The 21,084-nt window shown below is 41.4% G+C and overlaps 1 protein-coding gene across 1 annotated transcript in view; it reads right to left on the bottom strand.

The window, feature by feature from the left end:
• The window catches only part of XPO4 (exportin 4), a 100,940-nt gene that overhangs the window by 34,167 nt on the left and 45,689 nt on the right, over positions 1-21,084 (bottom strand). The window contains exons 7-9 of the mRNA XM_061170849.1: positions 15,537-15,649; positions 11,098-11,255; positions 10,693-10,867 (exon numbers count right to left, since the gene is read on the bottom strand). Coding sequence (XP_061026832.1) covers positions 10,693-10,867; positions 11,098-11,255; positions 15,537-15,649 — 446 coding nt within the window. The remainder of the gene's footprint in view (positions 1-10,692; positions 10,868-11,097; positions 11,256-15,536; positions 15,650-21,084) is intronic.

Raw genomic sequence — 21,084 nt, 5'->3', positions numbered from 1 at the left:
CCCAGAGATAAACCCACGCACATATTGTCACCTTATCTTTGATAAAGAAGGCAAGAATATACAATGGAGAAAAGACAGCCTCTTCAATAAGTGGTGCTGGGAAAACTGGACAGCTACAGGTACAAGAATGAAATTAGCACACTCCCTAACACTGTACACAAAAATAAACTCAAAATGGATTGAAGACCTAAATGTAAGGCCAGGGCTTCCCTGGTGGTGCAGTGGTTAAGAATACGCCTGCCAATGCAGGGGACACGGGTTCAAGCCCTGGTCCGGGAAGATCCCACATGGAACAGAGCAACTAAGCCCGTGCACCACAACTACTGGGCCTGTGCTCTAGAGCCCGCATGGCACAACTACTGAAGCCCGTGCGCCTAGAGCCTGTGCTCCGCAACAAGAGAAGCCACCACAGTGAGAAGCCCATGCACCGCAACGAAGAGCAGCCCCCGCTCGCCGCAACTAGAGAAAGCCCGTGCACAGCAACAAAGACCCAACTCAGCCAATCAATCAATCTATCAATCAATTTACTTAAAAAAAATAAATGTTAGGCCAGACACTATAAAACTCTTAGAGGAAAACATAGGCAGAACGCTCTATGACATAAATCACAGCAAGATCCTTTTTGACCCACCTCCTAGAGAAATGGAAATAAAAACAAAAATAAACAAATGGAACCTAATGAAACTTAAAAGCTTTTGCACAGCAAAGGAAACCATAAACAAGATGAAGGGACAAAATATTCGTAAATGAAGCAACTGACAAAGGATTAATCTCCAAAACATACAAGCAGTTCATGCAGCTCAATATCAAAAAAACAAACAACCCAATCCAAAAATGGGCAGAAGACCTAAATAGACATTTCTCCAAAGAAGATATACATATTCCCAGCAAACACATGAAAGGATGCTCAACATCACTAATCATTAGAGAAATGCAAATCAAAACTACAATGAGGTATCACCTCACACTTGTCAGAATGGCCACCATCAAAAAATCTACAAACAATAAATGCTGGAGAGGGTGTGGAGAAAAGGGAACCCTCTTGCACTGTTGGCGGGAATGTAAATTGATACAGCCACTATGGAGAACAGTATGGAGGTTCCTTAAAAAACTAAAAATAGAACTACCATATGACCCAGCAATCCCACTACTGGGCATATACCCTGAGAAAACCATAATTCAAAAAGAGACATGTATCACAATATTCATTGCAGCAGTATTTACAATAGCCACGATATGGAAGCAACCTAAGTGTCCATCAACCGATGAATGGATAAAGAAGATGTGGCACATATATACAATGGAATATTACTCAGCCATAAAAAGAAACGAAATTGAGTTATTTGTAGTGAGGTGGATGGACCCAGAGTCTGTCATACAGAGTGAAGTAAGTCAGAAAGAGGAAAACAAATACCGTATGCTAACGCATATATATGGAGTCTTAAAAAAAAAATGGTTCTGATGAACCTAGGGGCAGGACAGGAATAAAGACGCAGACGTAGAGGTTGGACTTGAGGACACGGGGAGGGGGAAGGGGAAGCTGGGACGAAGTGAGAGAGTGGCATGGACATATATACACTACCAAATGTAAAATAGATAGCTAGTGGGAAGCAGCCACATAGCACAGGGAGATCAGCTTGGTGCTTTGTGACCCCCTAGAGGGGTGGGATAGGGAGGGTGGGAGGGAGACGAAAGAGCGAGGAGATATGGGGATGTATGTATATGTATAGCTGATTCACTTTGTTATAAAGCAGAAGTTAACACACCATTGTAAAGCAATTATACTCCAATAAAGATGTTAAAAAATTTTTAAACAAAAGGCCAGGTAAGTGCCCATCTGGTCGCAGCAGCAGCTGGTGTGTGCCTGCAGCAGAAATCACTAATGCCAGCTAAGTACTGGAGCAGGAGATGAATAAGACTGTTTCTGCATACTTAAAGCATGTGCTTTGCAGAAATCATTTGTTAAGTCTTAACAGTTTATGTTGCCAAAATAAACAGACTGGTAACATATCTTAAGAGGAACAGCATCCTCTGACCCCACCGCTCAGAGGAAGCAGCAGGGCATTTCTAAGAACTCTCTCCGTTGTTCCTTAGCACACATACAATGCATGCTTATCATGGTTTAATCATTCAGATACAGAAAAGTACAAATAAAATGGAAAAGCCTTATAAGCTTTTTACTATTGGAAGAGCATTCCATAATTCCTCCCATACAGCCCTGATATTAGACAAAACAGAAGATCACAGCGGACCATCAGAGCCCCTACTCACTGGATGGTGATTTAAAATAAGAACTGCAAAGTTGTACAGGGCCTCTGTTCCACTTGGAAACCAATACAAGTAACTCATCAGGCAAAGTGTGAGAAATGTGGCTGATGACAATTGGCAGCTAAATCTTTCAGTCTAATCACAGAGAACTGAAACCCAGCTGAGTGGTTTTTCCTAATACCTTGGCCCTGCTCCACAGCCCCTCTGGCCAAGACCCAGCCGCCAAGCCGGAGCACGTGCCCCAAGATGACGAGGGCCCAAGCCAGACACTCTGCTCGTGCCTGGGGTGTCTCGGGCCTGCTGCCAGGAGGGCTTTGGAGAGGGGCGCAGAGCTTAGGAGGCTACTTGCCTCCACTTTCCCCCATTTGGGAACAGAGGGTGGAGAAGGTAACCAACATGCTATCAGCACTGACTTGTCAACGCCCATAATTAACCTGCGAGTGTACTGGGGATGAACCTGCAGCTCTTCAGCCGCAGAAAGAAATCTGCTTTTGTGTCTGGTGACTATTTGGACATAAAGAAGCAGCAGTTCATTTTGTCTCTGGACATGCTGGCAAATGAAGCTTAGGAAAGACAACTTTCAGTATGTGGATCTGCTCCGCCTTTTAACAATGACGTGAACTTCAGATTAAAATCTAACATTACTGTACGATTCCAACTATACGACATTTTGGAAAAGGTCAAACTATGGAGACAATAAAAGGATCCGTGGTTGCCAGGGGCTGGGTGGGGGCGTGAAGAGCAGAGCTCGGGGGATTTTCAGGGCAGTGACACTAGCCTGCATGAGACTGTAACGGTGGCTACACATCCCTGCACATTTGTCCAAACCCACAGAGTGTACAACACCAAGAGTGAACTCTGATGCAGACCACAGGCTCGGGATGATGACGGCATCGGTGCAGGTTCATCCGCTGTAACACATGCACTCTCTGGTAGGGATGCTGATGGTGGGGGGCTGGGTGTACTGGGGCAGGGGCGGGAACTCTGTATTTTCACTCAATTTTGCTGTGACTCTAAAACTGCTCTAAAAAAATTAAGTGTGTGCATGTGTCCCTAACGTTAGATACTGTAAAAGTATACATGATAAATCCTGTGCTAGAGTAGTTCTAGTATCTGTTATGCTGCTGTTAGCTTTTTTTCTACAAACAGCAAATAACCAACGTGACAACTCCAAATCATTTCCATGAAATTGGAAAGCTCTTTCTTTGACCATGAGTGCTATCTTCATATGTAAACATAAGTTACATGAGTCAGTTAAGAAAAGCATTATGATTCATAGGGACTTCCCTGGTGGTGCAGTGGTTAAGAGTCCGCCTGCCAATGCAGGGGACACGGGTTCGAGCCCTGGTCCGGGAAAATCCCACATGCTGTGGAGCAACTAAGTCCGTGTGCCACAACTACGGAGCCTGCGCTCTAGAGCCCGCAAGCCACAACTACTGAGCCCACGAGCCACAACTACTGAAGCCCGTGCGCCTAGAGCCCGTACTCCGCAACAAGAGAAGCCACCTCAATGAGAAGCCCGCGCACCGCAACAGAGTAGCCCCCGCTCGCCGCAACTAGAGAAAGCCCGCGTGCAGCAACGAGGACTCAACACAGCCAAAAAATAATAATAATAAATTAATTTATTTATTAACAAAAAAGAAAAGCATTATGATTCATAGACATAAAAATTGCAGTAAGGTGGGTGTGGGCCATTAGCTCTCACATGGAATGTTTCATTTCTGAGGAATAACCCTGTTTAACTCTGTGTTCCCTGTTTAGAGCCTGGGGCTGCTCTACTGCTCTCATAAGGACTTGGGGACGAAAGCAAACTGAACAGTCAGAGGTCGCAGAGGGTGGGAAAGGAGCCAACAGCACCAGCCAGGGGTTCCCTGGCAGCGCTCATTTGCAAACATGATACAAAATCAACTAGCAGAAATAAGTCTGCACAACATAAACCGTGCTTATAACAACAGAGGGGGAAACTCCAAGTAAATGAAGGGGGAAAAGGTCCTATCAATATACTGTTTCTTAATCTGCATGGCTGGCACACAGTTGTTCATTTAATTATTCTTTACAAATGTTTATATATATATAAAGCTTTTACTTTACGTGAACAGAATATTTCACAGTAAGTTTAAAATTTACAGACATTGCCATAACCCCCAAGTCCAATGACAGGTCAAATAATACATGTACTGCACGGTGTAAAACAATAAGAAGGGCATATAAAAGATTAAAGTCTGAATTAAAATAGTTTATGCTGCTATTCATCTGCTATCAATATTCTTTCCTAGTGTAGCATCACATAAAGCAACAATGGCAATACAAGGAAAAATCGCAGAGATGTCACAAACAGAGCATCATGAGCTCTCCATTTTAAAAAGAATTTAGACGTCTTCCAATGTCAAATACAAAAGAAATTAATGCATTCTCTCATTTTTTTTCCCCTAGCCGGTCCTTACAGCACAGAATTAATTTGACTCCAGACTACCTATGCAGCTGACAGTATTCCTGGCTTCTGAAATCCCCCAAGAGAAACTGATTTAGTGGACAAGCACGGCAGCTGTTAGAAGAATCCTATAAATAGATCACTTAAAAAAAAATCGACTCCCCACAAAAACACCAAGAGTCCGAGGTGTAATTTTCAGAGAGTTTTTAAATGTTACACTCCTAGATTAACATAACTTTTTCCTTTTGGAAACATATATGTATTTCCAAATTCTTAATGCCAAAGAACCTATATTCATCAAACACAGTCCCTGGCACATGGTAGGTGATGGGTAAATATTCACGGAACTGAACTGACCCAGCAGTACTCCCAAGGGGCCGGCACTGCTGGGCCTCACCTGCCTTCCCTGAGGTAGGAGGGCCATCTCTTCTTCCACCTCATTCTAGCATCCATTTTCAAAACCCTGGCCCATTAGATCCGGTTATGTTTCTAATGCTAGTCTTGTAAGCAATACAAAGGTTACTATATGGAACCACAGTTATGACAATAAATAAGCTTTAATCTAAATCCACTACATTCTATCTCAAGCGCAAGAATTCTGTAAAACAAACACTGGTTCTGTGCTAGGACTGGAAGCAGACTGAAAAACCAGGGCTGACTCACATACAAGTTAGGAAACACTGCACGGCAAAGTTACGATCCAACCAGAATTAAATGAAACATGGAAATTATTTTAAGGATTTCTTTTAATAAGAATCTGTATTTAAGTTGTAATAGTAACCAATTTTCTTTCAAATATCCTGAACAGAAGTAAAGCCATGGTTAGGATTAAAAAGCAGCACACTTTAAATGTGCGAGGCTACTCATGCATCTCATTTAATTCTTCTCTGATCAACAAGCAGAGGAAATGAGTGCACACAGCGCAGCTGGACAGCTGTCTCGCCCTCTGGACTGTCATCCATTCATTCCTCCCCGGCCAGCAGAATGCTGGGTAGGGAGGTTGGCACGGCTTCTCAAACCATCCCTTCCCCCAGGAGTTAAGGTGCAGGGTCGACCACACATTTGTGTTGTACTGACATCACCATTCCAGACAGTAAGTTATTCCCTCTTATCCCTGAAACACCCCCAAATTCCTGCTTCCCACCTCTCCATTTGTAACTTGGCTTCAATGCATTTCTTTCACCACACCTCCTCTCCACAGAGTAATTATCCATCGAGCTGGAGAAACTAGATTTTGAGTTAAGAATGCTAAACTTTAAATGCACTCACTCACCTAAGGAACTGCAAAATTATTTTACTGCATTACATTCTGTAATGGACTTCCCAACAACTTTATCAAGATTCTTCTTCTTCTACCTTGTCCTGCTGGTCTTGAGGTTAGGGAACAAATGTACTAAAATTAAATGTGAAGTTCTTCCTTTGTAAAGTTTACTACCATCACCTCCCACCTCCCTTACATATCCAACCCACAGCCCCCATGTGCACGTACACACACACACACACACACACACACACACACTTCAAAGTTTAAGGACCGTGATGGTTGCTCTGTTCAGTTAACATGTTATGTGGCTTCTGGCTAATGAACCTACTGGGGGGCTGAACTTAACCGACAAAAGAAACCAAGAAACAAATGAGAGTCTAGAGTTCAAGCCATATTCTCTTCAAATTTCACTGAATCAATTCAAATGCATATACTAGTATTATAAACATTTTATAAAATAGTTGACATAATAATATGAACAATTATTTTGTTAGGATTTTAATTTTTAAGGCAATAATTTCATCTTATAATCCATCTCACCTCTCCAGTCTAGCAATAGACAAAAATTTGATTTCTCAGGTGCAATGAAAAAATTCTTGGCTTCAGGAAGCCTCAAGTAACACCAAGAAATTTTAACAGCCAACAGAATAAAGTGGCTGAAGACTGGAGTTGCTCTTTCTGAGCAGAGACTTTTAGTTCACTGCAAGTTGAGGACAGTCATAAATAACAACCTCTCTTCATACACACGCTACAGCCACCAAACAAGGACATAGTTCAAGAATACATGTTAGTATCAAGAATTTTTCTTCCCATGAAGTTGCTTTTTTTTTCTTCTTGCTACAGCAACATAATCACCATCTAAGACATGAGTTCCTAAAACAAGAGACAATCTATATGTATTCCTAAATAAATATAGTTCTGAAAAAATACCACAGTAAAACAAAAGTGTATTGCTGGGTACCACGATGTTCACTGCAGCACTATTTACAATAGGCAGGACATGGAAGCAACCTAAGTGGCCATCGACAGATGAATGGATAAAGAAGATGTGGCACATATATACAATGGAATATTACTCAGCCATAAAAAGAAACGAAATTGAGTTATTTGTAGTGAGGTGGGTGGACCTAGAGTCTGTCATACAGAGTGAAGTAAGTCAGAAAGAGAAAAACAAATACTGTATGTTAACGCATATATATGGAATCTTTAAAAAAAAATGGTTCTGATGAACCTAGGGGCAGGACAGGAATAAAGACGCAGACGTAGAGGTTGGACTTGAGGACATGGGGAGGGGGAAGGGTAAGCTGGGACGAAGTGAGAGAGTGGCATGGACATATATACACTACCAAATGTAAAATCGATAGCTAGTGGGAAGCAGCCACATAGCACAGGGAGATCAGCTTGGTGCTCTGTGACCACCTAGAGGGGTGGGATAGGGAGGGTGGGAGGGAGACGCAAGAGGGAGGAGATATGGGGATGTATGTATATGTATAGCTGATTCACTTTGTTATAAAGCAGAAGTTAACACACCATTGTAAAGCAATTATACTTGAATAAAGATGTTAATAAATAAATACATTTTAAACAATAAAAATAAAACCTTCTTTCCTGAGCACAACTGAAAAAAAAAAAGTGTATTGCTGAATCTGTTTTCCTATTGGGAAAAGAAACTCTTTCAATATTAAAGACAAACAAAACATTTCACAAGATTAAAATTGTTTTTAAAAACCTAATATTAAAATTATTGATTTGGGGCTTTCCTGATGGCACAGTGGTTAAGAATCTGCCTGCCAATGCAGGGGACACAGGTTCGAGCCCTGGTCCGGGAAGATCCCACATGCCACGGAGCAACTAACCCCATGTGCCACAACTACTAAGCCTGCGTGCTGCAACTACTGAAGCCCATGCTCCGCCACAAGAGAAGCCACTGCAATGAGAAGCCCACGCACAGCAACGAAGACCCAACACAGCCAAAAATAAATACATAAATAGATCTGTATTTTAAAAACGAGATATAATTTGAGAGCAAATCACAAAAGACAACATTTTTTAAAATAAACAAATAAATAAAATTACTGATTTGCATGAAAAAACAAAACTCAAGAACTGGTCTTACTCATAGGACAGTACACATAATACAGGCTGTTAGTAAAGCCCATTATAAAGGTTCATTTGTATCATTATAATTCCACATTTTATTGTGCACACCGTAGGGGCACTTTCACATTGTTAATCCACCCCATGAAACATCAGAAGAGACCAGTATCCTAACTACACCCCAAGGAAACATGCTCACAGAAGGTGAAGCAACCTGCCCAAGGCCCTGCAGCTGAGGACTATTTCCGGCTCATGACGCAGTGTTCACTATTTCCGGCTCATCCCTCAAAAGTTCACGATCTTTCTCACCACGCTGACTCCCCAAAGCCGTTTTTTTTAATATGCCTCAACTTTTCGATTTTTACGTATAAGCTCATTTCTTTATACCTTTTGCCATCTCAGGTCAACAACTATGTATTGTGCACGAGGTGCCCTGGCCTGCGTCCCAGAAGCTCCACCGCAGCCGGGCTGGGTCTGGGCTGGGTCTGTCCGTGCACCTTGCCGCCCACTCCCCAGGCCCCGCCCCCAGCTCACACAGACAAAATGAAAACCCCACGTGGCTGAGATACATTTAGGATTCGCTTAGTCTTCTGGTAACTCATCGTGCAGGGAGCCCCGTTAGCCCTCAACTTCACCAACCCTCGCCAATCTGGCTGCTATGAGTCATGCAAAAGCATCAGACAAATCTATTCCCTCTGCCTTTTTCAATGGGTAACCAATTGTTTCTAACACCATTTTTTAAACGTCATGGACAGATTAAAAGAAATCGACCGATTAAAAGAAAGGAAAAGAAATAGCTCTTTTCCTGAATCAAGCCCATTAGGTACAGTGCATGCCTCCCTGTGAAGCACAATTAAACATCTACTCTCTGAAAGCGCATCTAGGCTCCCTGTGTCCCAATACTTGTAGGTCAAACCTCAGCAGAAAAATTGTTTTCCAAGTTGTTAGTCCCCTAGGCAAAATAAATTCTAAACCTCAAATCTGCAAGCCAAGAATGTTACAAATCTTCCAGCAATTCCTCTAGAAGGATCCTTAACCCACAAACAAACTATAATAAAAGGCAGCTGTGTTTCTAAACATGTGATCAACGTGCTGTTTAACCAAGGGGGAGGGGGTGGGGGAAAGGGGGATGTTACGTGAAACCCGAGTGATTCAGAATTTGTGATCATTTGAAAAGAGTGTGAGTACAGCTTAAATACTTAAAATTTCCCTCTATTTCCATGCTTAGTACATAATTTTTCTCCCTAGAAATTCAGACCTCACAATATGAGGCCCGTAAACTTCTATTCCTCCATGACCTACATTTTCCAACACATAAATAACTTCCTGGCCTGGTTCCTTTCCCGTCAAACCACTGGGGCGCCCACTGTTGTGAACACAGTCATTCCCTAGTTCTTCGTGCTCTGACACCTCTGAAGGGGCACAAATCACTCCCACACGTGTTGCCAAACCCCCAACAAAACAACCGTTAGGACTTAACGTGAAATTCTATCAGAGGTCTACAAATATTCTTTTTACCCTTACAATCTTTGAAAAGGATCTACATTTCATTAAAAAAAAAAATTAGTTTCAACAATTTAATAACTACTTGGTAGGGAAAAAATCAATTACTTCCCAAGATAAACATAGTTATTCCCAGTAACTGTTAACAAACACAGCTGTGTTGTCAAGGAGTTTAGTACGAGTTTTCCAAATTAAATATAAAATGTGGAAGATAAGCATTTAAAAATCTGTACCAAAAAACATCTTTACTACAGTAATTGGTCTTAATTTTAATGCAAATTAAAATTTACCAAGATATATTATTAAAACCATAGCACCAAAAAAAAAAAAAATTAAGCAAAATAAGCAGGGTTACAATTATTTGAACCAAATTATATTTACATAATTTCCAGATAGGCCCAAGATTTTTAAATTCTCAAAAAACACTTAAAATTATACACAATCACAACCATACCATAAAGTTCCTAGCACCCCTTGAACTTAAAGAGTTTATTATTAAAATGGCTTTCAACATAGTTTTTAATAAAAACATTTCATTCCATTTCCTGCTTTTAGGTACTAAATTATCTCAACTTAAAATCTTGAGACCAGGGACTTCCCTGGTGGCACAGTGGTTAAGGATCCGCCTGCCAATGCAGGGGACTCGGGTTCGAGCCCTGGTCCAAGAGGATCCCACATGCTACAGAGCAAATAAGCCCGTGCACCACAACTACTGAGTCTGCGCTCTAGAGCCCTCAAGCCACAACTACTGAGCCCTCACGCCTAGAGCCTGTGCTCCACAACAAGAGAAGCCACCGCAATGGGAAGCCCGCGCACCGCAACAAAGAGCAGCCCCCGCTCGCCACAACTAGAGAAAGCCCGTGCACAGCAACGAAGACCCAACGCAGCCAAAAATAAAAAAATAAAATAAAATAAAATAAAATAAAATCTTGAGACAAATAAAATTTAGTCTACTAAAGTGATTTTACACAAATTTTTAAGAAGTCATGTTCCCGAGCACAGATGGCCAAATGATTTGCACATATAAACAAACATGCACTCCTTTAAAACAATTAGTGGCCATGAGAGACGTTTCAGAGGCAGAGCAGGTCCCCCTGTGAGACCGCGCGGTTCTGTCGGAGCCACTCACCACCTCCTCCAGTGCAGCACTGCGCCCGAAAGAGCACGTGAGGTGCGTCAGGCAGCTCACAAAGGACGAGAAGAGCTCGCGTGGAATGGCGGTGAGGACGTTGCGAGGGAACACGGTTATCAGGTTGCTGACGATGCTGGAGATCCCCACGGCTTCAGAATCTTCTATCTCAATTCTACAACCCAAGGCATGAGCGTCAGCGTTAAGCAGAGCAGGGGTACCTCGTTTCCAAACATGCACCCATTCATTTTCAAAGGCACGTCTCTGTGTACTCATTTCAACTGACACGTATAGCTCTACTCTAAAATGTAAAAGCGGGGGAATCGCTAGTTTATTTTTTCCTCCACTGTGAATCATGAAGAAGAACTGAAGCTCCTTTTTGGCTCTAAGGGCCAGGATACCTACCCATTGATGGTATTCAGTAAGCCCTCAATGAAGTGTGCGAGATAATCCACTTGGGACCCCTCGTCGGGGAAGACGGGTCCGTGCAGAGAAGCTAACTGGGCGAGGCACTGCAGGGAGTCCTGGGCCATGTCGGAATCTTCTCTGATTTTTCGATGGACCTGTTAGAAAGAATCGCTAATCCATAAACATAAATTCTTCTTTTGTGAGGGTCACGCGTCTATCGTGCCAAACGAGGTGAGAGAAAAAGTCACTGTAGCTGAGCATTTCTAGAAAACTAATTCCCGAGTTAAACTAAATTTGGAAATTGTCCCGCAGTCCATTTTATGTTATAGGCCATGATTTTAAACATACCAATTATTGTCAGTGCAGAGCTACCTACATTTTGAAAACTGAACTGTCTCCGGCGTGTTATGACAAAGAGAGAAACAGATGCCGGCCAGTCAGACATACTGCTTCTTCTAAAAACAGCAGCAACGACAGTCATCTGTATTATGCTAACTATGCCTCGCTGCAGCTTCTTGCTAAAGTTAGCAAAGTTCGGGCAAGAGCATATAGATGCTGCTTTGCTGGAAGCAGACAGTTACTCGCAAAACCAACATGCCCCTCAATCCCTAGAAATTCACTCATTCAAACAATGTATTAACATGGTCTTTCATCAACTCTGATACTGCCTACAATTTATTTGAATCTCATTTTATCCTATATCACTGCTATTAATAAATTTTTTAAATGTTTAAATTTTACTTAAATTATTTAAATTCACTTTAAACCTCATGTAGAATTTATTTCAATGCTGCAATACTGAGGTGAAACACCTGGCATACAGTGTTCTGATGAAGGAAACACTCCCAAAATATTGCTCCCTAATTTTACAGTGTCATTAATATTCTCAGACTTACATAATTAAAACAGCCAAGGAAAATATTTTTAGCAGAGAAATCACAGGTAATTGTTTATCTTAATCCACCACATTTACTGTGGCCACTTTCTACTTTCCACAAGGATTTGACTTTTCCAGCCCCTCTTTCCCTACACAAATCTCTGTGCTTTCTGAGTGTCACACAATTTAAACATTTATTCTCTATCTGTGTCAGGTAATTTCACTCTGACTCTGCAAATCATTTATAAATTACTTGAAGTTAGGATGTTTCCCAACTATTCACTGGTACAGTGCGGGGACACAGTGAACACTCATAAACCCTTAATTCACTGGTTGATTCCATTAATCTTTAATTCCTGAACTTCTTAAGGTTCTAAGAAACTTAAAATATTAAAAACTTGCTGTTAAGTTACAAAGTTAATTTTATCTACTGACATGCTGAAAGGGGTTTAGAAAAGGGGTTGTCAAACCACAGCCCACAGGCCAGACCTGGCCTCCTGCCTGCTTTTGTGTGGCCTGTGAGATAAGAATGGTTTTTACCTTTTTATGTGGTTGGGAAAAACAAAACCAAAGAAAAATATTTCAAGACATGTGAAAATTATACAAAATTCACGTTTTAACAGCCGTCAGTGAAGTTTTGCTGTAACTGCTTGTACTGGGAGGGCAGAGCTGAAGCTGCCTCAGAGAACTAATGACCTGCAAAGCCTAATGTTCTACCCGGCCAATCCCTGGTCTAGAACAACACAAGGGTTTTTCAAAATACATTCTAAGTTTTATATATAGTAAATTTAAAGTACAATCACAAATCCATATATCCATTCTATTCAAGAACTTCTGAACACAACTTATTCTGAAGTTCCTTATCTGAAAACTGTAACTACATTTCTGTCACCATGTTTTTTTAACCTTATCAACATTTAAACATGACAGAGACAACGCAACCTGGGACCAGAGAGGGCTGCTTCTCCACCCACACAGCCAAATGGTTGCTCGATCCTGGTCCAGACATGAGGAAGCAAAAGAAATAGCCCACATGGATTATGTAATTAAATAAAATAAAAATAAGAAACTGTCCTCAGAGCCTGACTTTACTGGGCATACTTATGTTTCCTAAAATATGAACCCCATAAAACACATGATAAATCAATGGTTGATTCTTATGTAACATGGTAGATTCTTGCTCTTCTTCCATTACAAAAGAATTCTACCATATCTGAACTATGTTACACAAATTAAAACCTGAATTCACCACCTGAATAGGGAAAAGCAGAGGGATAAAGAAAAGCAACGTCTAGCTGAAGACCCAGGGAGGTGACTGGAGGAGCAAGACAAGAAATACGGACCAGGAACAAAGAAAAGTACGTTAGTAAGACGCTGCGTTCTATGGGAACACACTGAACCCGAGACGTCTTCGGGCATCCAAGTTAAAGGGCCCAGCGCGGGGATTACAAGGCTCTGGGACACAGGAGCAGCCCATGCTGAATACAGACGAGGAGTCCTTGGTGCAGAAGTGGCGCTCGGTGAGCTACGAGTGGAAAAAGAAGCCCAAGGAACACGTACACAGTCAGCAAAGCTGAGAACTGAGATAGGAACACCAGTATTTATCCAACGAGCGGAGTAAGAAGAGACCATAAATGAGATCAGGAAGAATATGTCAAAAAGGAAAGACTAAGGAGAGTGGTTTCTCCAACACCTAATGGCAAAAAGAAAACTGGAGAAGTCTGTCAACTTGCAGGGGGCAGAAGGCCATCTAAGGTCTCCTGAACCCAGACGGGTCACATCTGGGTCTCGAGGCCACGACATAGTACACGTAAGTGCAGCGATTCAAATCTAGAGAAAAAGTGACATGCAGTGGAAAACTGCTTCAAAAAGGCAATGAATTCACATAATTGAAAATAAACTTAAAAAAACAAAACTGAAATAAAGAGATTAGTCACTGACATTTTTCTAACAAATAACAAAATTAAAATTGTTCATAAAGTGCATACATGAAAGTAACAGGCCACAAACACAAAACTGTTAAAATAACAAGGTGAAAGGGGTTAACTTTCAGATGCAGAAGTTATTTGCATGTGGGGCTCACAGCTGACAGGAGCAGCTGTCTGCTGCGTCCAGACAGCTGTTCAGACAGGGGAGCTGTTGCCAGCACTGCCAGCAAGTTTTTCACCTTTTCAAAAACTGCTGGAACAGGATCCAATTTCAGCCAAATGAACAACACAGAGAACTGAACTTGGATACACATCAAAACAATTTCTGCCAGAGGCAGGCAACAGAATGTTAAAATGTAGTTACAATTATCTTTGATACTGATAACGTTTTTAGCCATCATTTCTCAGATTTAAAGAAGAAAATGCAAGGTAATACTCAGTCTGAACATTTCTATAGAAAAATATTTTTATGTACACCTAGGGGTGAAATTTGTAAGGCTAGTGAATAGTACCTTTAAAACACATGAAAAGGTAAACTATAATTAATGGTTGGGATTTAGCAAAATAGCTTTCTTTTTTTTTAATTGGTCTTTATTTGGACTTTTGCCCCAGTCATTATACCTAACTAACTTGTATGCTTGCCCTACATCTGCAAACCTGTATCCAAAACACACACATACTACACACACACAAACACACACACGTATTTTCCATATTTTCCCCAGCTTTTGACTATTACATTGGGGGGCCCTCTTGGGCAAACATGGGAGCACATTTCTAACTTCTTGATATTTAGTAAACAATAAACAGGACTACTGAAAGTTACAGCTGAAATAAACTGTTATTCAGTAACACTAACTTAACCCATGGCTGCTAATCAGTACACTAAAAGTGTACTGCTCTACAATAGCACTTCTCAAAGTGTGGCCCAGGGATCCCCAAAGGTTCCTGAGACCCTGTCAGGTTGTCTGTAAGGTCAAAACTACTCTCATAATACCACTAAGGCAGTGTTTGCCTTTTCCATTCCTTCCGTCACACACCCACGTTCTACGTGACTGTAACACTGCAACGGGGCGGACGCAGCAGCAGAGGAGAGGGCCTGGCTGTCTTCTGTGACGCCAGACATTGGAGAGGTCTGAAAAACTGTCAACAGTGCCACTCTTCTCACGAAACTTCTTGTCTGCTTGTTTTAAAAGACAGAGCTATTTGTTCACTGAAATGTTATTTATGTTAATATGCGGTGGTTTGGTATTGCTATTTCTAAGTGAATTAATAAATTATTTTTTAAAGTTCTCAGTTTGAATTTTTAACATGGTAAACACTAATAGCTATAACCCACATAAACAAAAGCCCTTCGGGGTCCTCGATGATTTTTAAGATCGTAAAGAGGTCCTGAGACCAAAAAGCTTGAGCTCTACGACGTTAAACCCTTCATAGTTATATAACATTTTAATAAATCAGCAAAAACATTTCTATATAATCTTTGTTTAAGCAAATATACTGATCAGGAGAGAAGGCTATGGAGGAGAAAAGCAATCTGTCTTGATTTACTTAAAAAAAATACAAAAGCACGCATTCTTCCCGCGGCACTTTTCTGTGGCTTCCCTGTGGCGAGGGAGAGCAGGACTTACGGTAAAGAAAAGCTCCATGACCCTGCTGTCCAGAAGGGCCTCCCGCCAGGACTCCGTGGGCTTCAGGAGCACATTTTGCGAAGACTCAAACATGGCTATATAATGTCTGCCCAGTTAGCTGGGGTCAAGGTCAACCACAATAACATTCCGACTTTGTCTAAAATGTAAGTATATCCTAAATATAACAGAGCCATCCAGAAAGAATGTAATGGAAACAGTTTAAGCCTCTTCACATATGCTACATAATTCACGCCTGAAGCTAAGGAATAAAAGGCATTAAGTGCTGAAAAAAAGAATGCTAGAGGAATGTAGATAACAGTTTCATCATAATTATATGTCATGCTGCAGGGGTACATAAAGTCTGAGCGCAGGTGATCTGAGTGGTGGCAACAGGAGGAGAAACACTAACGCAAAACAGATGCCAAAACACGTGCAAGAAAAGAACCAATTTCTACATGTTGATCCCATCATGTCCCTCAATATCTTACAGCAGCTAAAACCACTTATACAAAATGTGAGTCTCATACAGTCTGCTTGGAAAAATAGCATCTTCCCAAAAGAAATACATTTACTGGGAAACAAAAAAGAGAACAGGAAGAGCAAATATACATCCTACCAAAGAAGAAGAACTTCCAAACATCAGAGTATCCGACTCCACACAAAGACAATTATCACTTTACATAAAACTCTATCCCAGGCTAAAAAGCAACGCTTATGATGTTCAGGTGTTCACTGTCAAGCTGCTTCAAACAGAACACTGTCTTTACCACACAGAGAGTAACCATAAAATACACCTGCAGGTGTTTGTGAACATAACTCATTCAGGGACACGGACACGGTGACTGAGGTTTCAGGAAAGGAGAAAGCTGTCTGGGCACAGACGGCGTTACGCCCCTTCCACGCTCATCAAATGCCCAACAGAAATACATCAGCTAGACCAGGGGTCCCCAACCCCCGGGCCGAGGACCGGCATCGGCCCCGCGGCCTGTTAGGACCGGGCCGCACGGCAGGAGGTGAGCGGCGGGCGAGCACGTGAAGCTTCATCTGCCGTCCCCCATCACCACCACCACCACCCCCCTCCCTCCGTCGCTCGCATCACCACCTGAAACATGCCCCCCAGCCCACCCGTGGAAAAACTGTCTTCCACAAAACCGGTCCCCGGTGCCAAAAAGGCTGGGGACCCCTGAGCTAGACCATTCTCATCACCCAATGAGAAATTTCAACAAGTTATCCAAACTATGGTTTGCAAAAATGAGATATAAGTTCAAATTCTACATGTCCATTAAAGCCCAAATCATTAACAGAGAAAATTAAAGGCAACATTATGGAAGTTTTTAAAAAAGATTTTTAACCCCCTTTTAAAATATCTAATATTATTTTGTGTCTGAAGAGCAAAAGGGGCATCAAGAGTTCTTTCAGAAAAGAAGCCATTGCCTGTTTCTGAAGAATCACTCCAGAAATGTTCTCTGACTCCACTTAACTGCTGAATAAAAGTGAAACTCAAACCAGGTTCCTTTAAATCTCACTTTTCTCTTCCTCTGTCTGCCCCCTTGTGGAGGGCAGGGAGAATTGGGGCCAAAAGGAAGGAGCTGCCGGACTCTGCAACAGCATCAGCGCGGGGCCTCCTGACCCGGAGCCACTGGTGTGTCCGTAGCTTCTAGAACGACTTCATCTTCTCGCGAGGCACCTAGCTGGTGTGAGGCTGTTAGTACTGGGCTCTCACCCAGAAGACAACACAACAGCGAAACACTAGGTCTTTCCATGTGTTGTCTAAAAACGGGGGCTTGATTATCCTTTAGAGAAACAAACTGAAATGTTGGTGGGTGAAATTATCTGATGTCTGGGATGTGCTTCACAACAATCTGGGGGTGGAAGAGCAGAGAGGAAATAAAACTTACAGCTGGTGAAGCTGGGTATTCTATTTCTGTGCACCTTTGGAATTTTCCACAGTAAGAGTTGGGGCATAAAACAAGGAGGCTCAAGCACATGAAATAAAGCACCTGAGAGTAAGGCAATAAAGTTTTTGTACTTCATAAAAAATATTCCACTTCTTTTCCAGGTTAATTCCCTTAACTTTCAATGTCCTATTTTATCAATTAAAAGGCAATTTTTTGGTATATAAATTGTTCAGTAATGAAAAGTACTTATTAAATACTTATATTGAATACTACGTTGAACAAAGATGCACAAATTATGACAATCTAGTTACATTTTTTAAGGAGTCGCAATCTGACATTAAAATGGTAATAAACTGTTTATCTGTCAGACACCCAAATCTAACAAACAAAATATGTGTATAATCACTAAACACTTTCCATGAAGAAAATAACAGAATGTCTTAATACTTTATCTGCTCACTAACGGCGTCATGATTTTACTTTTACCTTAGGTGGGATGTGAGACAGAGTCACTGAACCGTAATAAAACGGTCAGGCCACCTGTCCTGGGTCTCGTTGACACAGCCACCTGCGCAGAGCAAATGCACGCAGCCCTCAGGTAAGGAGCAGCGGAGGCCCCTCAGAGGCCCAACACAGAGGAGGGGTGCTGGGGGCGGAAGCAAAGAGTGGTGTTTATGGACTTTGCTAGTCTTGGAAATGTGGAAAAGCTCATTTCAAGTGAGTGAAGAGTCCGGCGTCTGACCAAGCCTGCCAGTTACAAAACAGCGAGGGGGTCGTCCAGGTCCTTTAGCAAGTGAGAGTTGATTAATGTCAAAGATTAATAAATATTACAAAAGGAAATGAGACCTAGACCAAGATCTCTTTCCTATCTCTCATTCAATTACAAAATGTGGACACTCCATAAATACCTGTAGATATCAGTTACTTATATTAAGAGGAAACAGAAGGATGTAAGTTTGAGAGAAGCCTTTTTTCCAGCTATGAGATGGAATTAAATGCAATTGCTCACCTAAACATCAGGTGCAAAATAATCCTCAAATCTTTTATTTATTTTTTTTAATCCTGACGTTAGCTTCTCTTGATCTTGGTCGGTTTTAAACACACTGTTCCCAGTGCCCAGTCTGTATGGCCAAATGTTCTTAAAAAGCCGACGACCAGCATGGTTTTAGAATTGTCATTCCTTACATGTTGCCCACAGCACAAGGAGATCTGAGACTTTAATATTTGACACAATCATAAAATACTTTTCTCCAATAATTATTTTAAAGTTCCATGTGAGTTTTGTTTTTAACTCCAAACCTGGAAAGGATCTTTACCTCTGGCATGACATTTGCCTCCTATTAAGAAAGCTCACTGGTAGCGCTCCTGGCGAAGTGGCCACACTAACTGTTCTCTGAAGAGCTACCCTACAGCACTGCAGACTAACCCACCTTCCCTTTTACCAGCCAGCCTAGCACTGCCACCCTGTACCAGCTGTTCATAATAAGAATGAACACATGCTCCAGTGTGTACAGTGAGACACAACTGTATGACTCAGTTATAAATAATCTCTCTCTCTCTACGAAAAGAACATGTAATTATCTTCAAAAGCATTTTAATACAAACTTAACATGAAAACAGCAAAAAGAACAGTACAGGAATGAATGGAGCAAATTTTTAAGAACAGTGCTATTCGAACAAGAAATACGCGTTGTAGTCAGCACACTGAACTGTCAATCTGCTGAAGGTGCTGCCTGGAAAGAGGAGGGAATAAGGGCTCTTCTGTGTGGCCTGAAATACTGTTATTAAGGCGCATGCACTACTTTTCAATTAAAAAGCTAGTTAGAAGCTTATCACAGTGTGAACAGACTGTCACATGCAGATCTGGACCGTTTCTGCACATTCAATTCAACTTTTAATTTGGTATTACCAATTATTTCTGTATCTATGTATAAGTGACCCAAAAATACCACTTCTCCCCAGGTAATTCTTAATGTAGAATACTTTAAAAACAACAAGGAGAAGACCATCACTAAAATTCTAGCACTTCTCCTCTTAAGACAATATTTTTTTAAATGATTTAAAATTTAAATAAAGCAGTATTTCCTCCTTCTTTCCTAGTTTTGCATCTTCCTTTATTCCTCCTCTTCTCAAAAATCTTTACTTTTTTCAAGTTCTTGTTTAATAACCTATAATTCTCTCCAAGCCTAGACTATGATATACAAATGTTAATCATGTTTCTCTTTTCCTGATATCCAAAAATAACTTTTCCCAAAAAATTGTTATACAAAGCAATAGTCTCTTAACAGTTTTAATAAAACAGCAGGTTCCTATTTAAAAGTTGCAAAAGTTTCAGTTTACAGAACTACTTTAACAGCCATAATGTCATAATATCAACATTATATTGCTTTATTTTTTATCCAAATATATTACCAATAAAAGAGAAGTCTGACAATGAAGTGATTATTTACTAATTGATCGTTTATTATACGCTTGTCAGATTTTAGGAGACATATGAGTCACACCAGATTGATACCATTAAATAGCAATCATTTACCAAAATTCAAATCAGATTTTAAACCAAGAATTTTCTGGGGCTATGGCTTTACATATTTTTCTAAAATAAATACTAAACTCAGGTAATTTATATTTTGTATCAGAATCATTCATTTGTGATCGAATAAAATTCAACCCACACGACAGCCACAGAGAGCTGCTTTCAGCCTTTAATAATCCTATGTCTTTTTAAAAATCTGTCATCGCATCAACGTCACTTCACCTTCCCATGTTTTCACCAACTTCGAGAACCAGGAGCTACCATACAAGGACTCTCCTGTCACTGGACACCGTACAAGCCCGTCTGTGAGCAAGGCTGCAATTCTGAAGTCCGAAAACCCAGCCTGTCTTCTGAGCTCTGCGCTCTCAGTCCCCTGGAAATCAGTCACAGCTGGAAGTCAACTCAACCGCGAGCACACACACACTGAAGAATTAACTCTCCGTCTCCTGGCCCTTCTCCCACGGCCATCCTACCGAGCTCTAAAGCTCTCTGCTGGGGAAGCTCACCCGCTCCTGAGAAACCAGAGGCACAGACACGCAGCACCTGCCCTGCCCTGGACACGCCGGCCAGCGCCACACACGCCCGAGGAGCCAGGAGGACAGAGCTCAGCCGCAGCGGCCACGACTGCCACTGGATAAACCCACAAAGTCTTCTGTCTCGACCACACAGTGTGACCTGTAAGTGCGTGCTCTTAACAGAAGGGGGGAGGTCACCTCGGAAACACACCGGGCCTTCGCATGCAAATGAGGTCTAGTCCATCTATGAACACCTTCTGGGTGGGGATCATCTTGTGGTGGGACCGAGAGTAAAGCAACAAACAAGGCACACAACAGCTACAAATTACCCTCAGGCAAACATGGAACGTCTGAACATCTCCACTGCCTATTCTTATAAGAACTTCACAATACAGGAAGATCTTGTAGCAACAATGGACATTTTACAAAAGGAATACTTTAATTTCCCCATCTTCCCATATTCTTTTTATCCCACCTCATTAGTAAAACAAAATTTCAGAAGCAAGGGGAAGCCCAGCTTTTCTTCTTATATATTTAATCTCTGTCACTACTAATTTTTCTAACAACAAAAACTGCTATTTCTGGCACAGCACGGAACC

This window comes from Eubalaena glacialis, chromosome 16 (assembly GCF_028564815.1).
Source record: "Eubalaena glacialis isolate mEubGla1 chromosome 16, mEubGla1.1.hap2.+ XY, whole genome shotgun sequence".
Taxonomy (NCBI): domain Eukaryota; kingdom Metazoa; phylum Chordata; class Mammalia; order Artiodactyla; family Balaenidae; genus Eubalaena; species Eubalaena glacialis.
Note: the sequence above shows the minus strand (reverse complement) of the source record. Positions and strands in the feature narration are given on the sequence as shown.